Genomic DNA, 26,294 nt, shown 5'->3' on the forward strand with positions numbered 1-26,294 from the left:
CATTTATCAAGTCCGGGATTTAGTTTTAACAAAACTACAGTAAAATAAGTCAACGTTAACTTGGTTTCACACGGACACATCAGCGGTGTCCTGGGTCAACGTATTCTCATACGGTTCCTATGATATCTTACGAAAAGTTATTCCTCATTTTTTGTGTGTTTTCTTACAAATGTCCATTCGTCAATTTTCAATCCAGTCTTTTCAAAATAAACTTCCCTCTTCACAGGAAACAACTTGGTTAGTTTTAGGTAAAATAACCACTTAGTTGGGTTTAGGAAACGATTGCGGTTAAGTTACGCCACATCCTCCCTATGCAGTGTTTGTCGCTCTTTATACTTCCTGGTTCACAATTACGTGGGTTAAATAATAATTGATTTTGTGGAATATATACAAATTACAGTGCATTTACTTTTTCGTAGGTATAGCTACGAACGGTGTATGAGAACGGCCTGCTTGGGTGAAAGTTCTGTGTTTGTTTGACCCATCCGACCTCCCCTCCCTCTCTTTCTCGCTCTTTATACTACGTCAGTTGCTTTGACGTCTAATAATGACGCTGAGTTCGTTGAAAGCCTGATTCGTCCCATACAGACGCTAAAGGGTACCTCAGTGTGTCGGTATCAGACGCTGAGGGGCGCCGACCAAACTGCGGTGCTTGGCGCGATGGGAGTGAGAACGGGTTGGTCACAAAAGCTCTCCAAGCTTCCTTCTATTTTCCTTGTACGAGCTGTTTACTCCCCCGTCGCATTTTGTTCACAGAGTTTTACACCATCTCATTCAATAAAGGCTTACTGAAGAGGGATAAAAGCTCTCCAGAGTTTGCTAACTGTTAGCAAGCTTGCAAGCAATAAGTACAAAACCATTCCTCTTTTGTGTCTGTCTGCCGCTGTCAAGCAGGCTGGCTAATGATCAGACGTACAAAGTTCACTAAAGTTGAACTCAACATGAAAAATAGACAAAGATCCCCTCCCGCCACCCCTTTAGTGAATCCACTCATGATGACATTTGCATTGGAATTAATTGATTTAATTAATTAATTGACCAGAAGCTTGGTACATTTAACTTAAGTCACAAGACTAAACTCAGTACTTTACATGCTGAAGCTCATAACTCCAAAACATCCTTATCACTCGTTCAATCATAAACGTGTTTTTGTTTTAGTAAACTGAACGATGTTGGCATCTACATCATCCTGCGTTACAGTATACAGTACAGTCACCATTGAACAAGTCTGCCCACATCCTTCCTGTGTTAGTGCTACTCACAATTCTCTCCTCAACATTATTCTGAATAGTAAAATTTAGTAACATAAAACTTGTCTATCAGGAGGAGACACTCTGGAAACAGTCCTCGCTTAACCTTCAGGTTTGATGCAAGAAGCAGTGTGTGTAAGTGTGTGAGTGCAGTGAAACACAAATACGTGGAGGTCAGGATGATGGGTGGGAGTGGATGAGTTTGTCTTTGATCCCTGTTTGTGTCTTGACTCATGCTAGTAGTCGACATAGATATTATTATTACAATTCAGAATGGCCGTTATATCTCATCGCGTTCTCATCACAACTCGTCACATAGTGACGTTTTGTCGGACCCCTCGGCTTTTCAGTCACAGTAAACACATGAATTACACAAAAACACTTGCTTAGGTTTAGGTTTAGAAAAAAACTACATGGTTGGGCTTAAAATTACTACATTTGTAAAGTGAAAATCTGCCTTGATATTGTGAACACGGACGGACGCCCTGGGAATGAGAACGGGCTGGATGTGTTCCTACCCTTAAAGGGTAACCTCTCTATTTTTCAACCTGGACCCTATTTTCCCATGTTTTTGTGTCTGACTGATAGTGACAACAATTTCTGAAACTGGTCCAGTACTGAGGGAGAGCGCTGTAGACGGCAGCTGCTCAAGGGCTGTAATATGTTGCTACTGGGGCTAGCTGGCACCGTCTCTTACGTCCACTAAAAGTGCTTGTTTTTGTCATGACAGGCTCTGATTGTAGAAATGCCTGACATTATGGAGTGAGCCACATTGTTGCACTGGGTGACATGTTCCTTCATTACCATGAACCTACACGCTGTAGTTTATTTGAATCAATTCCACGTACACGTCTTACTCCCGTAATTACTTCCTACTGTAGCACACCAAATGTGGATTAATGCGCATCTGAAAAAAGGTCCCTAACAAATACACTATTTCCTCCTGTTTGAGTAACGTTTGTTAATAAGTACAGTGCACACGTGTTTCAGGAAATTATTTAGCACAAGTAAATATTTGTGGCCTGTTTTAATGATTTACATCTTCGGTAGGAGCCAATGGGTTTTGGGTTGAGAGCCACAGACAGGGTAGGGAAGTTGAAAAGTACTGAGAGACATCATTAGTTTTGGTCTTTTCATGGGATTTATTGACATTAATAAAAATATAGAAAGTGCTTGCCTTATACTTAAACTAGAATTACTGCCTTGCAGTTGTATGCCTCCAACAACCAGCCAAGTTGCAGTACAAATACATGTCTGTCCAAAATGTCATCACTTCATCATTTTATCCTGATAGAAATTTGTATGAAATTGTCATAATTAGCATATGAATTCTTGAGTTATGAGCAAAAACGTGTTTTGTGAGGTCACCGTGACCTTTGAACAACAAAATCTAATCAGTGGACGTCTGTGTCAAATTTGAAGAAATTTACTCCAGGCGTTCCTGAGACGTTTACGAGATGGGGACGGACGTGAGGTCATAGTGACCTAGACATTTGACCTTTGACCATCAAAATACACGATGAACAACCCAACTCACGGCCGGAGGCCACTTCAACAATTGGTCATAGCTTTAATTGTCGCAAGCGGATATTTCAGAAATATCCATTAGAGACATTGCCGATACTTTTGAAGACATGTTTAGTATGAAGTTGTGTCTGATACAGTGAAGACATAAATAATCCAGATCTCTCTAACTGTATTTCTGTTGAAGTAACTTTACACTCATACTGCATGATACACAGTTTGTAGAGGATGAGGCTACCTGGTAGCACAGGAAGAGAGAAGTTGGAGAATTCTTGATGGAGTCAAAGTTTACTGAGCCTGCAGTAACAGGAGATGAATGTCCATAATGGTACATATTTGATAAGTGTTCACGATCTGTGAAAAGCCGAGGGAAAGAAGTAATCTCCCTTCCTTCTCCCACCGCTTCGCTCAATTTAATTCATCCGTGGATCACACCAAAACTACCTCTCTCTCTCTCCCTCGCTGTCTCTGCTCATCCACTGCCCCTTCATTTCCTCCTCATCTGCAGTCTCCCATCACGTAAACAGCACAGCGCTGCGGGGTCTTCGGGCTACAGTTTTACTCAGAAGGGACCCGACAGTCAACGAGAAAAGGCCGCGAGCCCGGACGAGCAGGCTTTAATGATATTAATCCTCTGTAAATTAACAGTGGACTAAGGGAAGATTGCATCAGAAATGAGCCTCTCTTAAATAGTGTTCAAGAGGCGTGGAGAGCTGACCCATTGCTGCCGGTGCTACTTACACAGCTCCCACGCTGGCTCTTCCTACTGTGATTTAGACGTCTTTTTGGTGTGCTGCAGTACCTCTTTTATGAAGGTAAGTATAGTGAAAAATAAAAAAAGCAGATCAATGGAAGGGTGGTTCCATGCAAAAACCACTGCCCATGTACGAGTGCACACATGCCAGTTCGGATTGTCTGACAGTCTGACTTGAGGGTTCACCAGCCGGCTACAACAGCAGGACTGACCTACATTTCATACACACATGCACAGAAGTACACACACACACACACACACACACACACACACCAATGTCTCCGCCACAGTTTTAGTCTAGTCTGAGTGGAAAAGCCTCTGAAACAGCACCTGGATCAACAAATTCCCAAATGAAGCCCAGAGTAAGAAAATGTGTTCGACTCTTCCAGGCAGAGTGACCGATTTCACCTGTTTAATGGGGAACTCTGGGATACACACTTTCACACATGCACACACTTAATGGCATAGTGGAGACAGGTTCAGGCACACAATTCAGAGCTAATGTAGCACACCGCCGTATAGACCAGTGACATGACATTTACTCAAGTAGGGTGATTAAATACCATACTGGTATTTTACTTGTTTTTGCCATTTTGTATGACTATTTACTTCCAATAAATTTTAGGTGAAATATTACACATTTTATCCGACAGCTGCAGTAATTAGTTACTTACATTGAACATGAGATAAGCTCACTGTTGTTGGACAAAAATGTTGTATCGTGCATTTTCAGGAAAAATTATTTTTTTTTAGAGAGAAAATAGAGTGGAATGGGAAAGCTGTACAAGAATTGTCTTAAAATGTAGAGCAGCATGTTATCCTTCAGCTGGTCTGAAAACGTGAAAATCACCATGAAGAAATGTTAAAAAAAAAAGTATAATCAGAATGACATGTTGGCATTAGTATGGAAGGGATAGTGTGACATTTTGTATCACTTATTGATGTCAAGGTTGATTATGTTAAGAAAACATTTATGCTATGTTGCATTGTTTAATATTGTACTGTTCTATTGGGAGTTTGGGGTAATTTTTTCTGATTTGGTTTATTTTGTCTTTTTGCTTTAATCCCAAATGGTTGTGTCGTTACTTATGTGCTGAAATTAATTTCAATGACCCTGACATTGTGACACACTGCCAACCCTAAGCACTACAACATTATAATGACACCTGACAGTTAAAGCCCCAGACACACCAAGCCGATATAAAAAAACTATCAGCGATGAAGGCCGACTGTTGCGTCGCCTCACGTCGCTTTTGTCATGGCCGACAAGTTGCATTTGAAAACACTGCGAAGACTACAGCCGACGGCCGGTTAGCACGTTCGTTTTGCGCCTGCGTGAGATGAAATAACTCTCCACACCAGCAGACGGCGGTAGTCTGTATTCATCATTAAAAAAGGGAAACCGGAAGACAGAGGACGGCAGATATACAAGCCGTTGTTATGATACGTACAATGAGAAGAGCCTTCTGTGTTTTTCCTCTTGACTTTATTCGTTGATTTGCTTTCCTAACCTCCGTTTCTCTTCTCGTGCACTGATTCGTTTAAGCTGAACAGCCAATCAGGATGATTTCTCTCACCGATCGGCCAAAAAACTCTGACACGGGCAGGCTGGAGTCGACGGTGCGGGACACACCGCAAAAACTAGGCCGATAGATGCTCACCGACGGCCCCAAACTGTTCGACAGTCAGCTTGGTGTGTCAAGGCCTTTAGTGTCACTTCAACAATTAAAACATTAAAACACTGTTTACATGCTAATGTATGTATGAACACCGAAAATAATCTTCTGATACTTTTACTGCAATACCTGGTTGTATTTTAGGACCAATACTTACTTGTGCAATATAAAAAAAAAAGAATCTTTTTAATAGAAGTATATATCTGCTGTAACTCCTTATTCTTCTGACCATGTCTGCAACACTCAACCCCAAGTCCATTTGTTCCTACTGACAACGCAAATCTTTAAAAACAAGTCGTATACAGTATACACTTTCATTTTCAAATAATTACTGTTTTGTATTAAGTATTTTCCGACTCCTAACAAACTACTGCTGCCGTGTTCATTTCAATGAAAGAACACGTAACAGTGGTGCAACAACAGAGCTTTATATGACACAGAGGAATAAGATACCACAGGCTTGGCCATACGGCAACACTTGTTATAGAATGACGCTATTTTTCCGACTGTGGTACTACTGTTGCTTTAAGATATCAGTAATAACCCTATTTCTGTTCTGTTGCAACAGTTGCAGCAAAAGCAGTCTTGTCAAACAGTAAAGAAATTACAAAAAAATAATGAAGAATAAAATTGCACTGACAATCACTCGCTGTTCTCAAAACGACTTCTAGTAAACAAATGGGATAAAAACAGACTGCTAAACAACCACATAATCAACTGCATGACAGTTTAACATATTCCCATTAAATAGATGTCAAGCGAGCGAGACAGGTACGGTCACAGGTAGCAGGGGCAGAGGCTTTGACATATCCACACAGTCATCATATTATCTCTGTTGCCATGACTACAGCTGTCAGCAGCTCACAGATGGAGACGGGGAGAGGTGGAGGTGTGGAGGTGGAGGGGGCAGCTCGAGCCTTGACTGACAGCTGTGACAGCTATATAATCCTGTTGGTCGTGCTTTTCAGAGAAACACACACACACACACACACACACACACACACTGAGGCAGGTGTGCCCGGCTGAAGGAGGGCCGGGTCGGCCTGATCGCTGACAGCTGACGAGAACTTCTAATGACACACTGTACCAGAGGGCTGAGGGTCCTCGTCCGTACACAGGGATGCGGGTTGTGTTATTTCTTTATTCTTATTTCACTCGCTGCCGAGGAGCAAGACAGAGGACCGCTAAACGCATGATGTATGGTCCAATAAATAGTGAGCAAACCGCCGCTCACTGAATCCCAGCAGGCTAAGTGATGGAGAATGCGGATGATACGTCGGGGAGATAAGATATAAGCGCTAACAATCCCACAGGGAATGTTTAGCCTTACTACTCTTTATTGCTCGATCACTGCAAGCTTCATCTGCCTCCTTTCTGCAGGTTATAGAAAAAATAATGGGTTTGTCTCGTCACTTTTAATAAGAAAGTACAAGAATAAAGGATTACTGGGAGAGTCGACTCCGATGAAATGCATACTGGCAGGTAATATTGTTCAGATATTTCTACAGCTGCTGTTTTTTCCACTGATGTACAGCAGCCATACAGAGAGAAAACAATCACAGACACAGTGATACCTATTTATCAACTGGCAGTAGCCTCTGCACGCCACTAAAAAAATTGCAGCCGCATGACATCTTGTGTTTTCAGTCAAGGGTGAGACTCTTGCCTTTTGTCAACTACAAAAACTCCTGCTCTGTTATCACTTTTGCTCTCTTCACCCACTCAGAAAGAACCTTGTTCTCTGGGGATTGCTGAAAGTCATACTGGGGAAACAGGAAATAGCTAACTGAAGTAGAGGAAAACAAGGCAGGTTGAAGGGAAGCAGGTAACCTAGAAAAAGTAAATTACAACGCTCAATCACAGAAAAAAATAAAATAAAATCCCCGCAGATTGATGATACCTAACAGTGTGAGATCATTGAAGGTTGAGTTTTTCATTTAAAAGAAAAGGAAGTGTGGAGCGCACAGCGGCGTGCCCTCCAAGAACTTCTGGCACGGCTGTAATTCCACAGAACTTCTCATCCTGAGTGCGAGAGCGTGCCAGAAAATGTGTGAATGCCTGTTGCAAACTTGCAATTTTTCACTGCTTCCAGGAGGAAGCGACCCTATTCTTCCACCTTCCTCTGTGACCACTGGGTTTTCAATAAGGGCCCTTTCAGAAAAATGAACTGGGAGAATGTAAACACGGAGGTGATGGATGACATTTTCCGAAGCTTTGTCTTGCAATTAGTTGTGGTTCAAGAGATCCAGGGCCCTTCAACAATGTTGGGACATTTTTCTCTTCGATGACTTCCTGCTGTGGAGTTTCCAGATTAGTTTTGTCCAGCGCACACAGGTAAAAAAGGATCGAAAACATGTTTTAGTAAAGATTCTGCCAGGTCGAAATGATCGTGATACTTCTACTAGGGCTGTGCTATTAATCAAATTTCAATTACGATTTTGGCTTCCGACTAAAAACAAGATAATCGACATAAAACAATTATTGTGCCGCATTTTGTGTTCGCTCTCATTTTGTCTTGTGTTACAAATCCAGCACATCCTTTTCTTTTACAGGGGTGTGCTTTCGTCCCGCTCAGCAGGTAAGGGATAATCGCTCAGTGTGCGAGGATCTCCTCGTGGGAACTCTCCCCCGGCGTTGGCTGGCCCTCGCCAGGCGTATTTCCTCCGTGTTGGAGCGCCGTGAGCCCGCAACCGACTCTAGGTCAGCTTGGAAAGGCCGGGGGTTAAGGTGGTGCTCCTCACCCGGACCTCGCCGCTTAATGCTCACTGTGTCCTCTCTCTCACATTGCCCGTCTTGAAACACGGACCCTATCTCTTTTACCATGCTTTGTGGGTGTGAATTTTTTTTGCCGTGTCATCATCATTCATATCTATACAACCAATGTGTTTATGATTAAATTGTTTAAAAGAGCACAAAGTTCTTCATAGATCTGGCCTCTTAATTTTGCTCTCAAAGTGCACGTGATTGTTGCGTTGAACTGTAAAATGTAGACTACAAAATGTTCTTCATAAATGCATGATGTTTCCAAAGTCAATGAGTAATCGTGAAATAATCGTGATCTCAATATTGACCAAATTAATCGTGATTATGATTTTGTTTGCCTTAATCGAGCAGCCCTAACTTCTACTGCGCAAAATGAACATACAAGACAGTGGCATGCAAACACTGTGGGATATTCCTCAGAGACAAACAGTGTGTGCCTGCAGTAAAGGCAAGGGTCAACAGAAACATGGCACATTTTGACACAAGTCTCTCATTACATGCAAGGACGTCATTTTGACGTAGATCTGTTTGCTTCTAGCCATCATGTGTGATGTATGGAAAGAATAGTAGCAGAATGAATGCTTAGGGTCATACTGCATTTACAAGATGGAACAAAATTGTAATACAAAGAAACTAATAAAGCTTAGAGGCAGGCAGGGAGACAAAACAGCCAACGCACTAAAATAAAAGGAAATGCAAACATTTGAATCCTTGGATATTCTAATCCAGTAATAAATGGAGCTGTGGGGTTTTAAGCATCTAGCACATCCCTGTACGCCTATAGAGGATGAAGAAGGGCACAGTGAGAACAGCCAGTGGCAGTGAGGAGAGAGGTCACACGTGCCATGATGAATTACAGTAGCCGGGGTTTGTCTCGGCTGCTTGTTCATTAATGAGTCCTCTTAGGGGAGTGCACTGCGACAACACAAAAGGACACATCAACGGGACATCAATTCTCATCAGCTCTTTACAGTGTGTCTGCAGTCTGTGCTGCTTGTTTTGGATCTAATTGTGTGCTCTCATAATCGAGTACAGCTCGCCTAATCTTCAAATGACAAAAGCTAATTTGCATAATTTATGGTTGCGCACTGTTTTGATCATCCCACTCACAGGACTGGAAACCCACTGACACATGTTACAGGCATTTTTCAAAGACTATATTTTAGTTTGAAAATGACTTGATTATTAAAATTCATGGCCATAAGTACCTCACAAACATCATGTGATGGCATCGTGACTCATACAGTCCAAACAGACACTCCAAAACATACAGCACAATGAAATATTAGACTGCATTTCTCTCTACGAATACACGGTCCCATGGGTTAGCTATACTGTATGTACTAAATACAGTTACACTATGGATGTCTTGATGCATGAATTTTAATAAATGTTTAATACATTAATGCAACATATTCAGTAACTGCTCGCACATCATCCACCCACCAGCTTGACCATTATAAATACTGTGGAAATTATAGTTTGACTCGTGGTCCCACAAACAACTACCTGGTTATACTACACTGTACGATACGATACGATACGATACGATACGATACGGTACGGTACGGTACGGTACGGTACGATACGATACGGTACGGTACGATACGATACGATACGATACGACTATATGTGTTTTATATTATGGCCATTTGGGGGCAGCAGCAAAAATTTGTGAACACAACACTGACATTTTTAAGTTGATATGGCGAAGTTGCTTATTTACTCATCCAGTTATGGAGCAACATGAACACCTTGCAAACGCACGTCCAATATTCACTTAAGCTCTGTTGTTGATTTCTCCTAACTCCTGAATGAAATATCTGCCTCTTTAGCCGCTGAATGCACCACTATGTTCACCAGCTGGTCTCTAAGTGTCTGTCTGCTGTTTGCTGCTGGGCTCGGTAATGTACGGTGGCTTTTTAGACACTGAAATTACGCTATGAGAGTGGTGAGTGAACCAAAACAGTCCTTTTCCTTTAGTGTGTTATATCGTTTTTTTGTGCATGTAAAAGGTCTGCAAAGTTACAAAGCCCAGGAGCTCAAACAGAGCGTTTCAGACAGAGGGTGAAAAGAGGTGCTGCAGCACAGCTGGTATGAGAAAAGCAAACTTTAATACATGTAAAACATGTTCTAGTAGAAACTCAACATACAAGTATGAACCTGGAAATGAGCACAATAGGCCCCTCTTTAAGAAATTACTTATTAAAGGTGCAATATATTTGGATCATACTTTCCTTACGCAGACTTTATATTTACCAGGGATGTTTTGCCAAAGAACATTGTACCACAGAAACTCAATAAAGGAAAGATTAATAAATAATTGATATATTAGAAGAAGATCATTTTTCATCTAATATCACTTCCTTGTTGTCGAAAATGTGTTTTTATTAGCCACCAAAACGCAATTTCTGCAGCATCTGATATAGTTATGATGGCACACTATTCACTGTTGTAGCCTAACTTTTTGATTTAGGCAGATAAAACAGGTGTACTCTGTAAACACCAAGTGGTGATGTGAACAGTGGGCAACCTCCGGGCCTGAAAAGTGAAGGCAATGCTGAAGTGCCTTAAACTTCAATTCTTTCTAGTAGCCAGCAGGGGGCGACTCCTCTGGTTGCAAAAAGAAGTCTGATTGTATAGAAGTCTATGAGAAAATGAGCCTACTTCTCACTTGATTTATTACCTCAGTGAATATTATAAACATGAGTTTATGGTCTCAATCACTAGTTTCAAGTCTTCTTCAAAACAGCATGATGTTCATTTAGTAAATTATGGTCCCATTCAGAGTCAAATAGACCATAAAGCAGGGGATGCTTTAGGGCGGGGCTACCTTCGGATTGACTGGTCGCTATCATGAAGTTGTCCTGTCTGAGTTATTGTCTGTGTTTTTGTCTTAGAACTTTAAATGCTAGCGCTAGCTGCCCCAGCTTCACCCTCTCATCCAAATATGGTCACTTCTGGCTACAAACAATGTAAAGTAGTCGCGCACATCCAAAACCGTAGTAGGCCGGTGCTGGACCAGTAGAAGACAGCAATGGAAAATGTAGAAGAAGGTCCGCACACTGTAGGTCCCTTTAAGTGCAATTTATTGGCACATCTTAGTTAGTGACGTTTCGAGCAGAAGCTCTTCTTCACAGAAAGTAGTCTGAAGAAGAACCTATTACAATTTATTTTCAGTATTTTGTAATATAATTATTTTAAGAGAGATAAGATAAGATATTCCTTTATTAGTCCTGCAGTGGGGAAATTTGCAGTGTACAGCAGCAAAGGGAATAGTGCGAAAAACAAAAAGCATCAGCTAACACAGTGAAAAAAAGAACTAAAGAAAATGTAACGAAATATGAACTATTTAAATAGAAGGAAATATATAAAAAAAAATAAGAGCAGTATATACAGTATTGACAATAAACAGACCATTAAAAACTCATTAATCAAAGCATTTTAATTTGACAGTAGTCTGAAGAAGAGCAGCTGCTCGAAACGTCACTAACTAAGATGTGCCAATAAATTGCAGTTAAAGGGACCTACAGTTTGCGGACCTTCTTCTACATTTTTCACTTCTGGCTCCAAACAACCAAGATGGCGATGGCCAAAATGTCGAACTTAAGGCTTCAAAACGGTAGTCTACAAATGTCATAGTGGCTATGTCCACTTCTTATATACAGTCTAGTAAACACATGATTATGCTTTAATACAGCCAGTGTTTTTTATAATGCCTAAACCCAGAAATGATCAAATATATACTTCATCTTCACTTATAAATAAACGGTAAGCAACCTAGTGACAGAGATGACATGAGATAAGAATGAATGAGACCATCTGTCACACGCTAGCACTGAGCTACAAATAACTGGAGGTGTGACCACTAAAGTATTCTTTCCTGCTAAAACAAGTTAAAAGCTGCCTGGTTATCAGCACAGTGTTAAAGGGAAATGCCAACTTCCTCTCTATGGATTACAAGTGTGGTCTTACTGGGATTTACTGTGTGTGTGTGCGTGTGTATGTGTGTGTATTGGTGTAAGCGTTTGCCAGAGACCTAGTGTGTGAAGTGAGTGCAGGCCCACGCTGTACACCCACAGCACAATGGGCAGTGTGAGAGGGAAAAAAAAAGCTAATGGATGAACAGAAGAGCAGAAATTTGAATCAATGGATGGATGAAGAGTTGGACGGTGTTCGAGATTGTGGTTTTAGTTATGCAACCATTTAAAAGCAGCAGAAATAACCTTCTTGGTTAAGCATTAAAGGACACAGCCAGGAATCCACAATCTACCGAAATGGAAGTTAACTACCTGCCAAACTCAAATACTGTGGAATACTGCTCACTAGAGTTTAAATAGGTTGCTATTCATGTTCATAATACATCTTACATCATCATCCATAACCCTTTGGCTTTGACCATATCACCCTGACCTGAATAGTGTGCTGCAGAGAGAAGGGGAATGTCACCTGTCTCCGCTGGAAAGGCAAGGAGGCCGGCAGCGCTTTGACAGTCACTAGAGGCACATTTATGTCCCTTTGAGAGAGTTTCTTTCTGGATACTTGTGTTGTAGTTGAGGCTAGTAGTAGTGTATGTGTGTCTTTGAACTGTCAAATCCAAGCAAACACATACAAGCTGGTTTTGAGCATGTGTGTAGGTCTAAAAGTCATCTGTATTCACATTATATGCCAATAATAATGAATTTATGAGTTCTTCTTTCGATGTGTAAATGACTGAATAAATAAATAAATGTTTGTAATTATTCTGGATATGAATGTGCGGTTCAATATTATATTATAACAACATCATATTTATTCATGTATTACTCTATATACAGTATTTCCTCTCTGGGCTACATCAACGATGAATCGGCTCTACTGTATAAACGGATATACCAGTTTCTCCTCCATACCAGTGGCTGTTCAAGGCCTTTTCACTTCCCTCAGTGGTCGATGTGTATGTTTTCAAACGGGACCAGTAGCAGTAAAACACACTTGGCTATGGCCACCAGTAACCACAGGTGTCGCCAATCAACCACGACTGATATCTTCAGAATTATAACTTTAAAGGTCTTGTATTGAATTTAAAACATTTTCACATCTTGCTGACTGGATTAAGGCCTTTACACACCGGGGGCATGATGAATAAACAATACGAAAATGCAGAACACTCGCCTGCGAATATTATATATCTAGGGCTTTTATTGTGAAAGGTGAGAACCGAAGGAGTGGATCTGGTCTGCGCTGTCTTTGTCAAGGTTGATGGAAGTAATAAAGTTCCATCTTGGTTTGAACTACAGAGCCTCTGTGTTGTTGTTTCAAATAAATATAAGCGCCACTCAACCCGATCTACACAACGTGATTGGTTGATGCTTTTCTTCATGGTCAGAAAAATCCCCCCTTGTTCCGAAAAAAAGTAACGAGTAATAATCACGTTCTGTGTGAAATAAGTCATGACAAAAAACAACAGTTGTAAAAAATATATTGACGTTAGAATTAATTGCACGTTAAAAATGCTCCCGGTGTGTAAAGGCCTTTAGGGTTGCTGAAACGATTAGTTGATTAATAGGTTAGTCAATTGACAGATAATTAGCAACAATGTTAATAATCAATTAACTCATTTAAGTGAATTATCAAGCAAAGATTCCAAACATTCTCTTTCCAGCTTCTCAAATGTGAAGATTTGCTGCCTTTTCTCTTTGTTCATCATCATTATAAATAAAATATATTGGGATTTAATACGTTGACAAAACAAGACATTTTTACTCTATTCTCTAGGCTCGATAATGCGATAATAACGTGTTAACGTAAATCTGTTTTAACGTCACTAACGCATTAATGCAACTTGCGATTTTTAGGTTGTAGCGGGCTCAGTTTTAAAGAAAAAGTGAAATTACTAGGAATCCATTGGTACCAGACATTTCATACTAGCTTGTCGCGAAGCAGGTTAAATAACATTCCGAATTTATGATCAATTTTGGCGAGGAAGAACTGGCATGGCCATTTTCAAAGGGGGCCCTTGATCTCTGACCTCAAGATATGTGAATGAAAATGGTAATGGTAAATAAATGTCCGGGTGGGAAGAGACCACTGACAAATATTCCCCACACACCACGCCTGTCTGCTGTAGGCTTGAGGAGTCAGTGAGCCTGATCAACCTACTGGGATATTCATATACGGTCAGCGCTGCCCTGCCTGGGGCCATCTGCTGCCCTCCCTCTAATCTAGGGGCTTGTCACTGGTGATTAGCCAGCTACTCTGTCACTCCCTCTCTCCCTCTACCATTATATTTCTGGTTTATTATATTGATACTAGTGTTAAAGCATTGCGTGGTGTTCTCTCTCAGCCTCGGTGTCTACAAATCCTCTTTGCTTCCTCTCCCTATCTTTGTCTCTCTCCTTCCTTCTAGATTTCAGGCCTATTATGCTGTTGTTAGGGCTTAAATGAAGAAGTGTGCACTCTCTTTTCTATGCATTTTTAAGTCCACAAATTAATCACCTTTTCCAATTTCGGTTACCATGGGCACCTTTATGATGGCGAAGTACTTCTTGGCACAAAAAAGACTTGAAATGCGGATGAATTTCAAGGATAAAGCGCCCACTGTAAAACAGCCTGAATGCAAATGAGGTCAATAGCATCAATCAAAGGTATAATTGAAGGATTTACTACCAACTTGACTTTTAATATCTGTATGAAATCTTTCTCTCTTGAAACTGTGAGTAATAAGTGCTGCCTGCGAGTGTGAAGGTTAGCTCTGCAGAGAGCACTGGGTAACAGATATGGTAATAGATAGGATTAGTAAGTGGAAATAACAACAACAGGAAACACGATGATATATTGCATGTCAATGCAGCTTGTGTTTACACAAGTGTTGAGCCATGCTAGCAGATGAAATGACATTTTGTACAGACATTCATGGTGTCCAGAGGATGAATCCTAAAGACTTTTGTGATCCCCGGATGTTCCTCTAGCGCCACCTTAAGGTTGACGTGTCATTTTGTGTGAAATTATCTCAACAACTATTGGATGAATTGCGATGAAATTTGGTACAAATTTCATACTAAAAACATTAACGTTCCCTGAAGGATGAATTCTAACAAGTTTGGTGATCCTGTACTTTTCATAGAGCTCCAACCTTCAGTCAAAACTTTTCATTAGTCTAACACTTTAAAGGTGCTAAATTCGAAATCCAGAGCATTTCTATTGCCTCGAAACAGCTCTCAACATGGTGACGGCTGAACCGACGGCAACAGTGCTGACAGTGTTTACCTGAGAGGGAACAGGAGGGTGGGTGGTACGATTCAGTGATGACGTTATCGGCCTTAACCGCAGTATGAGATCAGTACAGAGCGGCGGCTAGCCAGTGAGGCACGCTCACATGCATTAAAAGGCACACACGGCCGGCCTGGCGATGTCAACAAAGCAAGGAGAAGCTGGGATTACAACACACAGAGGGAGAGTGACTTCATTCTCTGCTCAGGTAGACATTACTCCACTATATCTATACATAGCAAATGGTTGTTTGTTGCTATATTTATGCTCTGAATATCGTATAGAGAACATTCAACTTTATACTTTTATACTTTAGTCTCAGCTGTACTTTGACTTTAGTGCTAATTGGCAAATTTTTAGCATGCTAACTGAGCACAACACCTGCTAAACAGCTGCATGCTGTCACGGTGAGCATGCTAGCATGTTGATGTTAGCGTTTAGCTTAAAGCACTGCTGTGCAGCCCATGGATGTATTATCAGAACTGGATATCGGACCCCAAGATGACGCCTATTCAGTCCAATGAGAATTACTCGCCTGGTGCATAAAAGGTTTTCTATCTTCCGAGTTTACTTGAAAAAACTGAATATGTCCAGTTGTGTTTCTCCCGGTAGCTCTGCTCTCGAGTTCCCGATCGGCCCATAGACCTTTTAAATAGCTTTTCTTGGCTTCAGGAAAGTTTTACAAATAAAAAAAACTCCATGTGTCCAAAATTCATAATAGAAAGAGTCATAATCGACCTTGTTTGTTTCTTTTACAATGGTAGTCTATGGGGAAAATGCTTTTTGGGCAACAGGGGGATTTGTTGCTGCATTACTGCGAGTGACCACCGTAAAAAAATTGGAAGCAAGGCTGAGCGGCAGCACCGTATCCAGGTCTTATTAAATATCCATGTTGCAGCCTCACAGAGCTGCTGGCATGGCTGCAGACTCTTAGTCTTGTTAATCACTCTTCTTCTGCAACTAAAACCAAAGCACAACATGTACAAGCCAGGCGACACAGGGGGTCAACGTTATTCCACAGACCAACACCATCAAATCAGGGATTGGCAAATACTGTCACAAACAATTACCTAAAGCCACCGTCCTGTCACTGTTGCTTAGAGGCACTCTGAGGAATTACTGCACCATTTTCCCTCAACGAACCAAGAACACATGGTCCAAATACAAGCTGAAAATCATTCAGAAATGGGGTCAAAACTGCAGCAGTACAATGTGACTTTCAATAACATCAGCAATATGGTTATATAAGATTCAAACCAGCAGCAGCTCAGTAATCTAATGTAATGTTCTCATGATATTCAGCAAGATTAATAATAGCGTTGATATATGATTCCTTAAGCACACAGTAGATTATATCAGTCTGTGTTTACAGTTCATCACATGATCTAATGATGAATTAATCTTCTCGCCATGCAGCAATAAATGCTTTCCATACAGTAGCATGCAGTTCTACATTAAGTAACCCACAAGACACCAAAACTACTGCGAAAAAAAAGAAGCTTTTATGTTCAAAAGACTGTAAAATACGCCCATGTCTTACCCACAGCTGGGCAAAAACGATTGATGGCCTGTGGGAGAGATGAAGGATTAACGACAGTGCTGCTGGATGGACAGGAGAATATTTACTCCTGAGCCTCCTCCATTTCCACGGCTTTATTAGAGTAGCATCGGCAGAGGCAGCGCAGCCTTTAAATGTCACTGCTTTCTTCAATGACGCCGCTATTCCTTTCAGCCCACTGAAGCCGCCCCGTTACCTCTCGTGGGAGTAAAGGGCCTGTTTTGAATCCCACTCCCTGACCACGAAAGTACTCGGTTTCCACAATATGCGCACAGGACTTGTTTGTGTTTCAGTTTTGTGGCTGAGTGCAGATTTGAGTTCTCGTTTGTTAAGAGACACCACAGGGATGTGACCGCTGAGAAACAGAAAAACACCAAGCCCTACATTTATTTTAGAGAATACTGGAGAAAGATAGTTTGTGAAAGAGGGGAAATTAAGGAGTTATGAAACATGACTAGGATAATACAGAAGGGACATAAATGAAAACTAGCAACTAGCCTCAAAGAGCCCTTGAGCAAGGCACACAACCCTCATCCTTTAGCAGGGGTGAAAGTACATTGAAGTTCTTGCTGGTACTACTAGACTTCCCTAACCTTGTTCTCCTCCCACCCCCAGCTTCATGCATCCCTAAAAACACGATTCAATGCCCGTATGATGTAGAAAGAAATTATAAACAAAAATCATGTTTAGCAAATTATTTATTTAAATGGTGAAAGTGCAGCAGAGTAATTTGTAAATGTTAGTTGTTTTTCCGACTTAAGGGGGCATTCACGTGCATTTTACCGGTCGGGAACTTGTATTTCCGATTATTGCGGAACCACATGAATGCAGAACAAATGCCCTACCTCGCAATGTTAATGAAAGTGAAACAGCATTGCCACATGTGTCAACGGATCAAGCTGTGATTAGGGATATTTGATACACCACACAGTTGTACCAGCAGGGATGCATAGCCTACAGTAGTGCACAGATGCCGTTTCCATGGTTGTCACGCATAGCGCCTGGCGTTTACTCGCTTGTCTGCATGATGTACGTGTCCACAGGGGTGTTTTTTTATTGCGAGGAATCGCCTCGCTTCCCATCATTGGATGCTTGATGAGCTGCCACTAGACACAAGGCACTCCGTAGCTTGATTGGACGAACGCTTTCCCTCGTGGGCGGCTGCTCCCAACTTTCAAACTGGTACCAACATGGCGACTCGTTTGGAAACTTTCTTCTCTTATATCACGAAAATAGTTCACCAAAATGTGTTTCTGAAAGCATTTTATGCAAGAAACAAGCCATGCAGTTGTCAAATCGGTCTTTATTTTGGATCGACAACGGTTAGTTTATACGTTTCTCTGGAGTTTCCAGAGGCGGTGAGTCGCATTGGACGCCTGTGATTTTTCATAAAGTGACCTCAACTTTACGCCCCATCTCTCGAATCGCGCCACCACGCTACCAGAATACATAGACAATGATTGGGGAACCGTGGAAAGGACGGAGGCTGTGGAAATGTACCATCAGGAGCGCAGTCAGACCCCGCGGATCCAAGCGAGTACGCAGGCGGAGTGTGGCTCTCCGTCTGAAAAGACCTTAATGCGTGTACAAAGAAACAGACAAACCGAACTGAAAACATAACCTCCTTGGCGGAATTAACTAACTGTATGTTGACCTGATGTTAGCAGATGTGTTTTCTTGTTGGAAATACGATCGTAAGTGACGGGTTGTGTCCCCTCTTCCCGGTACTACATACCGGCATTGAATCTTTTAGTTGTGCGTATCGGACCGTACCGGCCTACTTTCACCTCCGTCCTTTCTACCTATCGAAGTAGATTAGTATAGGTTTTACATAGAAGTGTCCAGGTGTAAGGATGACTAAATGTGAACTGTGATGCAGCTAAAAATGCACAAAATTTACTGGAAATTAAAAAAAGAGTAGGTCAGACTTTTCTATCATATTCAAATCTTTTCATAGCCGCACATGTCACTTTGATATACCAGGTCAAGGCTGATAATCAGGGGAAAAAAACATCCCCACATAACATAAATCTACCACTGATCTGCTTACTCACGTCACGACCATCCACAAAGCACACTGGTGGTGGAGCTGAATGACATAGTGCCCAATCTAAAATATGTTATGAGCCATTTGAATATGGCGGAATAAGGCAGTGGGAATCCTCTTATGTCACTCTAAATAAAGTTTTTTGGACGAAGTGTAATCTCTAATCCTGCCATCCCTCCTATATCAGTAATAGCCAGGTTTTAGTGTAAGCTCTGCCATTTAGATTAAACAAACTCTGGCATCTCTTTGGCATCTTTCTCCCCTGGATGGATTGGCTATTTAGAAAAAAAAAACGCAGCAGTCTGGAGTGGAGAGTGGTGGGGTAATATCTCTAAAGCCACGAAACAGATCGATCTGGGTCAAATGTGACGTATTGTGCTGCAAATGCTTTTAAAATCAAGTGCAACGTCATGGCAAGCCATTGGCTAGCTCTGTATCATTTCTGCTGGGGTGACGCTGAACCACAGAGCTTGAGCCGCACTCGTTGTTTTTCCACCGAGACGAGAACTAACTTTGAAAAATAGCTTCCTTCCTCTTTTAGACAGAAAGATGCTGAGGCCACATGGCTACTGCTGTTGTTTCCAGAGAAAGACTCCACAGGCTGCTGAGCGCTCACTTTGCAATGGTTGTAGGGCCAGATACAAACAACAGACACAATTAGCCTCCATTTCCACTCCAACTGAACTAGAAATGAAAACAAAAACACAGGCGCACTGAATTAAAATAAAACCCATTGGCATACGGTGTAATGAAAAATGAAAAAATCCCAAGGAAATTATCTTAATTTATATGCATGGCCTAAATTTGTTTCCTGTTGCTAAGGAATTTAAACAGTGACTGGCCAATTACCTGCCAGGCTCCCATTTGCCCTCAGGTGCTATGTTAATTAGGGTCACAGAGGGTCACGATGTAATGCACTCGCTAAAATGAGGCAGGGATCTCCAAGGGATATTCTCATTTGGGATGATGCCAGTCACATTCCTGCTGCAATCAAAGCTACAGCTTCTCAGTCAAGCGTGTTTGTTTCTGGCTCAATTCAAGACTGTCGGACATAATAAGTATGCAGGTATTAGCACACGGCTATTTAGGGAAAAGGATTTTCAGGGCGTAGAGAGAGAGAGCAGATTCTAATTTAAATCTGGGACAATGAGTGAAGCTGGTGGTCAGGTCAGTTGAGGACATGAATCAATCAAGTATACAGACAAAGCAAACATCCTTTTGTAGAATGAGAAATTGTAACACATTCAGACAAAAGTCCACATGAAATAAGATGATCAGGCAAAACTCAATCTCAGACGGTTCTCTAAGAGAAAATAAAGCAAGAGAAGCAACTTTTTTCTTGCTTAATTAGTCCAAAGCACCTAGAAGAGATCAATACTGTCCTTTTCTTTCGATCTATCTCAAGGCTCTACTTTTGAACAATTCAGTTACTACAATCCCTCTGGCTGAAGGCCGTTTGCCATATTAATGACCTTGGCTCGCTGTATTGAACTCGTGAACCCGTCACACCCGTTCTCCCTCAATTTCCTGGATGGCCTCTTCAGTGGGTCCGCCGTAATAGCAGGTGATTGTGGGAGAGCCACTAACAATCCTCAGCGAAGGTGACATCCTTCACTGCTAGTGCCTCTCTGAAGGGAGGAATGTATTCGGCTAACAATGGCCTGTCAGCGCCAGTCGCCCTGTCCCCGTGCATTGAAAGGTGACATCAGCGGGGACGTGGTGACACACAGCACTGCGTTCAGAGCGCTGAAAGCTGCAGTGGTACTCATTGTATGATACGGTGTAGGACTAAAACTCCATTGTCTCTCGCAAAGTGACAGGTCATTAGAGATGCGGTGGCTGACAAATGTACAGAAGTACATGCACAAACTCACTCGCATTCAGACACATATTCTGGATTCACAACGGTGTGATTAAGTGATCTGAAATCATCTCATTAGCCCATCTAATAAAACTATCGAAATATTTGCCAAGAATATTTTTTATCGCCCTTACTGAGTTTGAAATAAAAAAATCTTACTCGCTGACAGTCTATCAACAATGAATGCAATTGTTCAAGTTTGTGATTCATGATCTGGTTAGTTAACCATCAGGAAGCAATTCAATAAAAGGTCCAGTGTGTAAGATTTGGCGGTATCTAGAGGTGAGGTGAGGAGATTGCAACCAACTGAAGTCTCTCCCGTGTGACAAGAGTGTTGGAGAGCTATGATGGCCAATGTGAAAACTCAAATGACCCTCTCTAGAGCCATTTGGAGCAGAGCCAGTGCGTAGAGTGTGTGTGTAAATGGAAAGTGAGTGGTGAAGCAAGAGAGAGAGAGAGCGGCGGCGATGTAGATATAAACGGCTCATTCCAAGGTAACAAAAACACAACGATTCTTATGGAATGGAGCCGATCCAAGCTGACATTGGGCGAAGGCGGGGTACAACCTGGACAGGTCGCCAGACTATCACGGGGCTGACACTATAGAGACAGACAACCATTCACGCTCACATTCACACCTATGGGCAATTTAGAGTCAACAATTAACCTAACCTGCATGTCTTTGGACTGTTAGGGAGCCGGAGCACCCGGAGAAAACCCACGCGAACACGGCGAGAACATGCAAACTCCATGCAGGAGGGGCCCCAAGCCATGTTTGAACCTGCGACCCTCTTGCTGTGAGGCGGCATCAGTGCTAAGAGAACATACAGAATATCTTAAATAAAGTACACAAAAATAGTGACGTTTATAAAGTAATTTGAGATAAACTAGATGGGGAAGGGATTTGTGCGCACAGTAGATCAGTCAAAATGAAAAAAACGTCGACAGCAATATATCAAAGTCTGTGATTCCCTGCATAGAAATGGCAGCTCTCGAGACCAAAAAGATACATTTGTTCCTTACACATGTACACACCCCTCAGCAAATTTACTTTTTATTTGGTCCGCTTTAATTTGTGCACTGTGAAGCCAAACCAGACTAAATAGAAAACAAAGTATCTATTTCACTCTGATTCGGACTAGTCAAACGGCGTGTGGTTTGTGAAAGCGCCCTTAGACACTGCATGCACTCGTAGGAAAACCCACACATGGTAAGTAAGTATGTTAGAAGCAATTAGTTGGACAGCCTGTGCATGACTCAGGTGACTTAACTTGCCTACGACAGAGAGGCATATGCTGAGTGGTGTGACTTGACCCGATAAGGCGAGACGGTAGGTGAAATGGGATTGGCTTGATCAAGGACCAGAGGCGACTCCTGCATAATCTGAATGATAGATAATCTGGATCCCAGGAACAGATTACAGGGCCCGCATTCAGGATGGGTGGGAGTTGATAAACAGTATATCAGATCGGGATGTCAAACCAGATTGATGATTTTGGCACCTGTTGATGCAAGCCTCAACATACTAAAAAGACAACAACAATGTTGATTTTCTTTGCAAAGTTGATGTATTTTAAGATCCGCTGGAATGCAACACTTACAGTCAGACATACGGAGAATGCCAAGATGTCGAGATGTTACAGTATGTGTTTGCTTGGATACACCATCACCTACTCTGCCACCTGTAATTGCTTTGTCCTCAGGCACACATGTAAGGTCTTGACAGCTCAAACTTGGCAACCCTGTCGCTCCAACAACAGGGTCTAATGAAGCACGCACACAGTACCAGAATGGGAACGACGCACCTGCTGCTGTGTGTTTGTGTGTGTGTGTGCCTCTGCACATGTGGCACTTAGCAGTTCACTATAACACATGGATATACAGGATGCAGCTAAATGTGTGAGATCCATTGTCATCCTGGTGTGGAGACTTGTGCCTCATCTACTACTGGCAACGGATACGGCTGCTGTGGAATTTCAGCAAATTTTACCGTTGCATTGAATGGGAAAAGCTGTGGCTCTTAAAACAGAAATGCAAAATATAGCATGAGTGCCAGACAGGGAGAGAGAGAGAGAGCGATAGAGATGCAGAGGAAGAAGTGCAGAGTTGAGAGGAAGCGACAAGAAGAAAAATTGTGTGACAAATTGTGTGAAAATAGCGTTGAAGAGGGAGACAAACTCCCTGCAATCTCTCAAAGGCTCTAGAAAAACTGTGGCAAGCCATTATCACCATTATCATCACCAGCACCGTCCTCACGGTGGCTATAATCATTCTCGTTTTTTGCTCCAGTTATCCTCACTGCCACCTTCAGAAATATCACTTGCAGTGTCTGCCGGAGCCTGTTGTCTCTATCGGCCTCATTTGAATAGAAGTCTCAGAGCAAAAAAAACAGTACTGAACTGTCTCACCTTCCAAAAACAGATACATCATATTTTCACAGAAGGCAATAAAAGCAATGCAGGCCCAATTCCCCACAGTTTTGAAGACAGGGGCTGTATTTCAGCTAGGCTCATCAATATGCAAAACATCAGAGCAATGCTTGCCACAAGAATATTCCCTCTACTGCACACTCTGCAAATGTGCACAAACATCATCACATTTCGTGCTTCCTTTTTTTTTTTTTTTTTTTTTTAAAACAAGCTTCGATCGGAAATTAGAAGTATGCAAATCTTGTGCAAACATCCAGTAATCACATTTTTGATGAAATGCACTGGGATTCAAAGCCCTAAATTGCTCTGTGTGATTTTAATACTCTGCAGGCAATTGTCAAACCAAAGAGGCACACAAAAAAAAAGAAGACTCCAGGGCTGAAATCAATGTGCTACCTTTTATTTGGAAAAGAAGTGAACAAACTCCAAGCACTGGATTACATTTCAAAGCGCAGAGCCTAGAGCTTTCCAGTTGAGGAGCATGTATAGTGTGGGAGAAAGGTGTTGTAGCGTGGGAGAGAGGCGTAATCACTATGACCTACAGTAGGGTAGATGTAGGTTAAGTTAGTCCCTCTCTCTGCCTGCAGTGCTCACTCTGCCTTTCTCTTTCTCAAGTCTGTTCCCTGGGCTGTCTTTCCTGGGTTGTTAAATCCCTGCTCCTTTAATCTCCTTACTCAGCTACATCCTCTTTAAAGATGCAGAACCACAGGAGAGACGTGGGATACGTCAACTGGGAGCTGGTGCTAGGCGAGGCAGAGGCGAGGCGGGGCGGGACAAGAGAGGTGTTTGCGTTGGGGTTAGGGAGAGAAGTTGTACTGGTATCGAGAAAATGTAGTTCTTTGGTAAAATGTGTTTGTGTAAGGAAAGAGCACGCCTTAACCTCCTGAGCTTTTCGGTCTAATTGAGGATTAAATCAAGTCATTTAATTTGTCCCTTAAAGGGCTTCCCACTGTCTTTAAAAAGACTGCTATTTCCTCAGTGTCCATTAGAAATCATCACGGTAATAATCTCTGCAACATCTGTACTCTAGATCCGTAAACTGGTGCTCAGCATCCATGCTTGGTAAGCGGCCTCCCATGCATGTCAACAGAGATAATATAATTCAATGGATCCCACTGTGACACTCCGTTGACTCCATACGATTCTTCCTCTGATAGACACTTTAACACAGCTACATCCAGTAGAGAACACAAGCATACAAAGATAAGAAATACATTAACCGCCCCATCAATCTACGCATGTAGGATTTCTAACACACACACCGCTCATTCAACGCTGATGTCGTATCAATACTATCAAAAACCATTCCACTCCGCTTCCCTCAACCAAGCACTGTTGTGCGGCAATGCCTATCAATCATCCGCATGCTGTAAAACACAGCAGCAACATCTCAATAATGGTGCATCACCTGAGACTCAGGGAGATGAAAATTATCCATTCAAAAATGGATCACAGTTGTCCTGCGTGCTACATGCTATTCAGCATGAGGAGACGGCTCTACTGTAGATTTTCTGGGTCATCTTTCAAGTGTATGTATCTTTGAAGTTCAGCAGCGTAGAGTCGTATACCTCAAATGTAAAGTGTGTCATCCGGGAGCATTGTAGACCTGTGCAAAATGAGAATATGTATGTTTCTGTTCTAGATCCAAGATATTTTTCGTGATAGAAAGGGAGAGCTGTTGGCTATACACTGATTTTAAATGTTCCATAACATCTTAAAGTTATCAGTGCACATTTTCCACAAATAATGAGCTGAAAAAACGCACACATGATCAGATCTTCTGAGTGTGGGAGGTCGCATACCACAGCAGCACCCTCAGCACACACTAATTCACCACCTACCCACCACTGTAAACGTGCCATATGTAAAACAAGGGATCAAATATAATCTCTAATTAGTGGGTTAGCGGTACCTGTTTCCCAGAAGTAGACAGACTTCCCATCATCTGTCTGTGCGTGAGCCTCCCAGAAACCACAGAGCAGCAGCAATGTCACCAAAAGGTACCAGCTCCCCTCTGTCCTTATTCGGAGGGTCCCTGCTGCACCCCTCCACCCTAGCCCCATGGTCCGCCACAGGATAAAAGTAAATCCACTCAGCTCAGAAGGTCAGCGAAGGCAGTGTAGAAAAAAAACCAACAAAAAAAAAACACACTAGTCCAAAAGGCAACAAGAAGTGAAGTGTTCTTCAGTTTGAGAGAGTGAGGGTGTGAGTGAGTGGATGTGAGTGTAAGAGAGAGGGGGAAATAATGAGGTGTGTGTGTTATCAGTCCTGCAGGAGTTGAGGTCCGGTACTTGGTCTTGTGAAGGACAGAGAGAGTAGTTTTCTCCTTTTTTTCTTTGCTCCCAACTTGGCAGGCTGGTCCCAGAGGAAGGCTGTCAGTGACGGGGACTGAGCTGCAGATGGATGGTTCGGTCTTCCTCCTCCATCGTATCCGCTTCCACTGTTGCCTGTGCTGCCTCTGTCCTCTGGCTGTGGAGCAGTGACAGTGGGCGAGTGTCTGCAGTGTTGTTCGCCTCCCTCCCTCTCGCTTGCTCTCGCTCACTCTCTCTCTCTCCGTCTCCTATTCGCTCCCTCATTTGCTCTTCTCCCTGTGCCACCCAGCACTCCCTCTCTCTTTTTCTACTCCCTGCTTTTTGTTACAATGTTCCTCTCCTGCACTCATCTTCTTCTCTTGTCTCTCTCTCTCATTTCCCCCTTTATTATCACACTCTCTACATCTCAAACACGCTCCTTCGCACTTTCCTTTCCCGTTTTCCTTTCTCCCGCCTAGGGATACTCCCCCTCCTCCTCCTCCCTTCCTCCTCCACCTCTTCCTCGTCCTCCTCCTCCTCCTCCTCTACTCGTCCTCCACTTGCAGTGCTGGGAAGGCAACTGGAGACCAGCAGTGCTCACACTGGTCTCAGAAGCTCCCATAAGCACTGCTTCCAGGATCAGAGACAAGCAGGGCTTAATGCAGAGCGAGAGAAAGTGGAGGGGGGTTGATGGGGGAAGCAAGGAGGAGCAAAACACGAAAGCCGAGCGGCAGAAAGAGATGAGGGAGAGGGGGTTATTTATGCTTGTGTGAAAGGCGTGTGAAAGTGAAACGATGGAACGGAAGAGGTGACAATGAGGACGTACCAGCTTAGTACTTTCATATTCAAAAAATACTCACATGTGACATTCTCTATTACCAAAAATCACG

At 42.4% G+C, this 26,294-nt stretch overlaps 1 protein-coding gene across 3 annotated transcripts in view; it reads right to left on the bottom strand.

Moving 5' to 3' along the window:
* Positions 1-25,860, bottom strand: part of LOC119496693 (thrombospondin type-1 domain-containing protein 7A) — a 183,193-nt gene extending 157,333 nt beyond the window's left edge. For 2 of the 3 annotated variants that reach the window (XM_037784191.1, XM_037784189.1), the window contains exon 1: positions 25,026-25,859. In XM_037784191.1, coding sequence (XP_037640119.1) covers positions 25,026-25,176 — 151 coding nt within the window. In that variant the 5' untranslated portion in view covers positions 25,177-25,859. Of the gene's footprint in view, positions 1-25,025 lie in introns of all 3 variants that reach the window. The other variant, XM_037784190.1, reaches the window with a different exon arrangement.
* Positions 25,861-26,294: the final 434 nt, after the last annotated feature.

This window comes from Sebastes umbrosus, chromosome 11 (assembly GCF_015220745.1).
Source record: "Sebastes umbrosus isolate fSebUmb1 chromosome 11, fSebUmb1.pri, whole genome shotgun sequence".
Lineage (NCBI taxonomy): Eukaryota > Metazoa > Chordata > Actinopteri > Perciformes > Sebastidae > Sebastes > Sebastes umbrosus.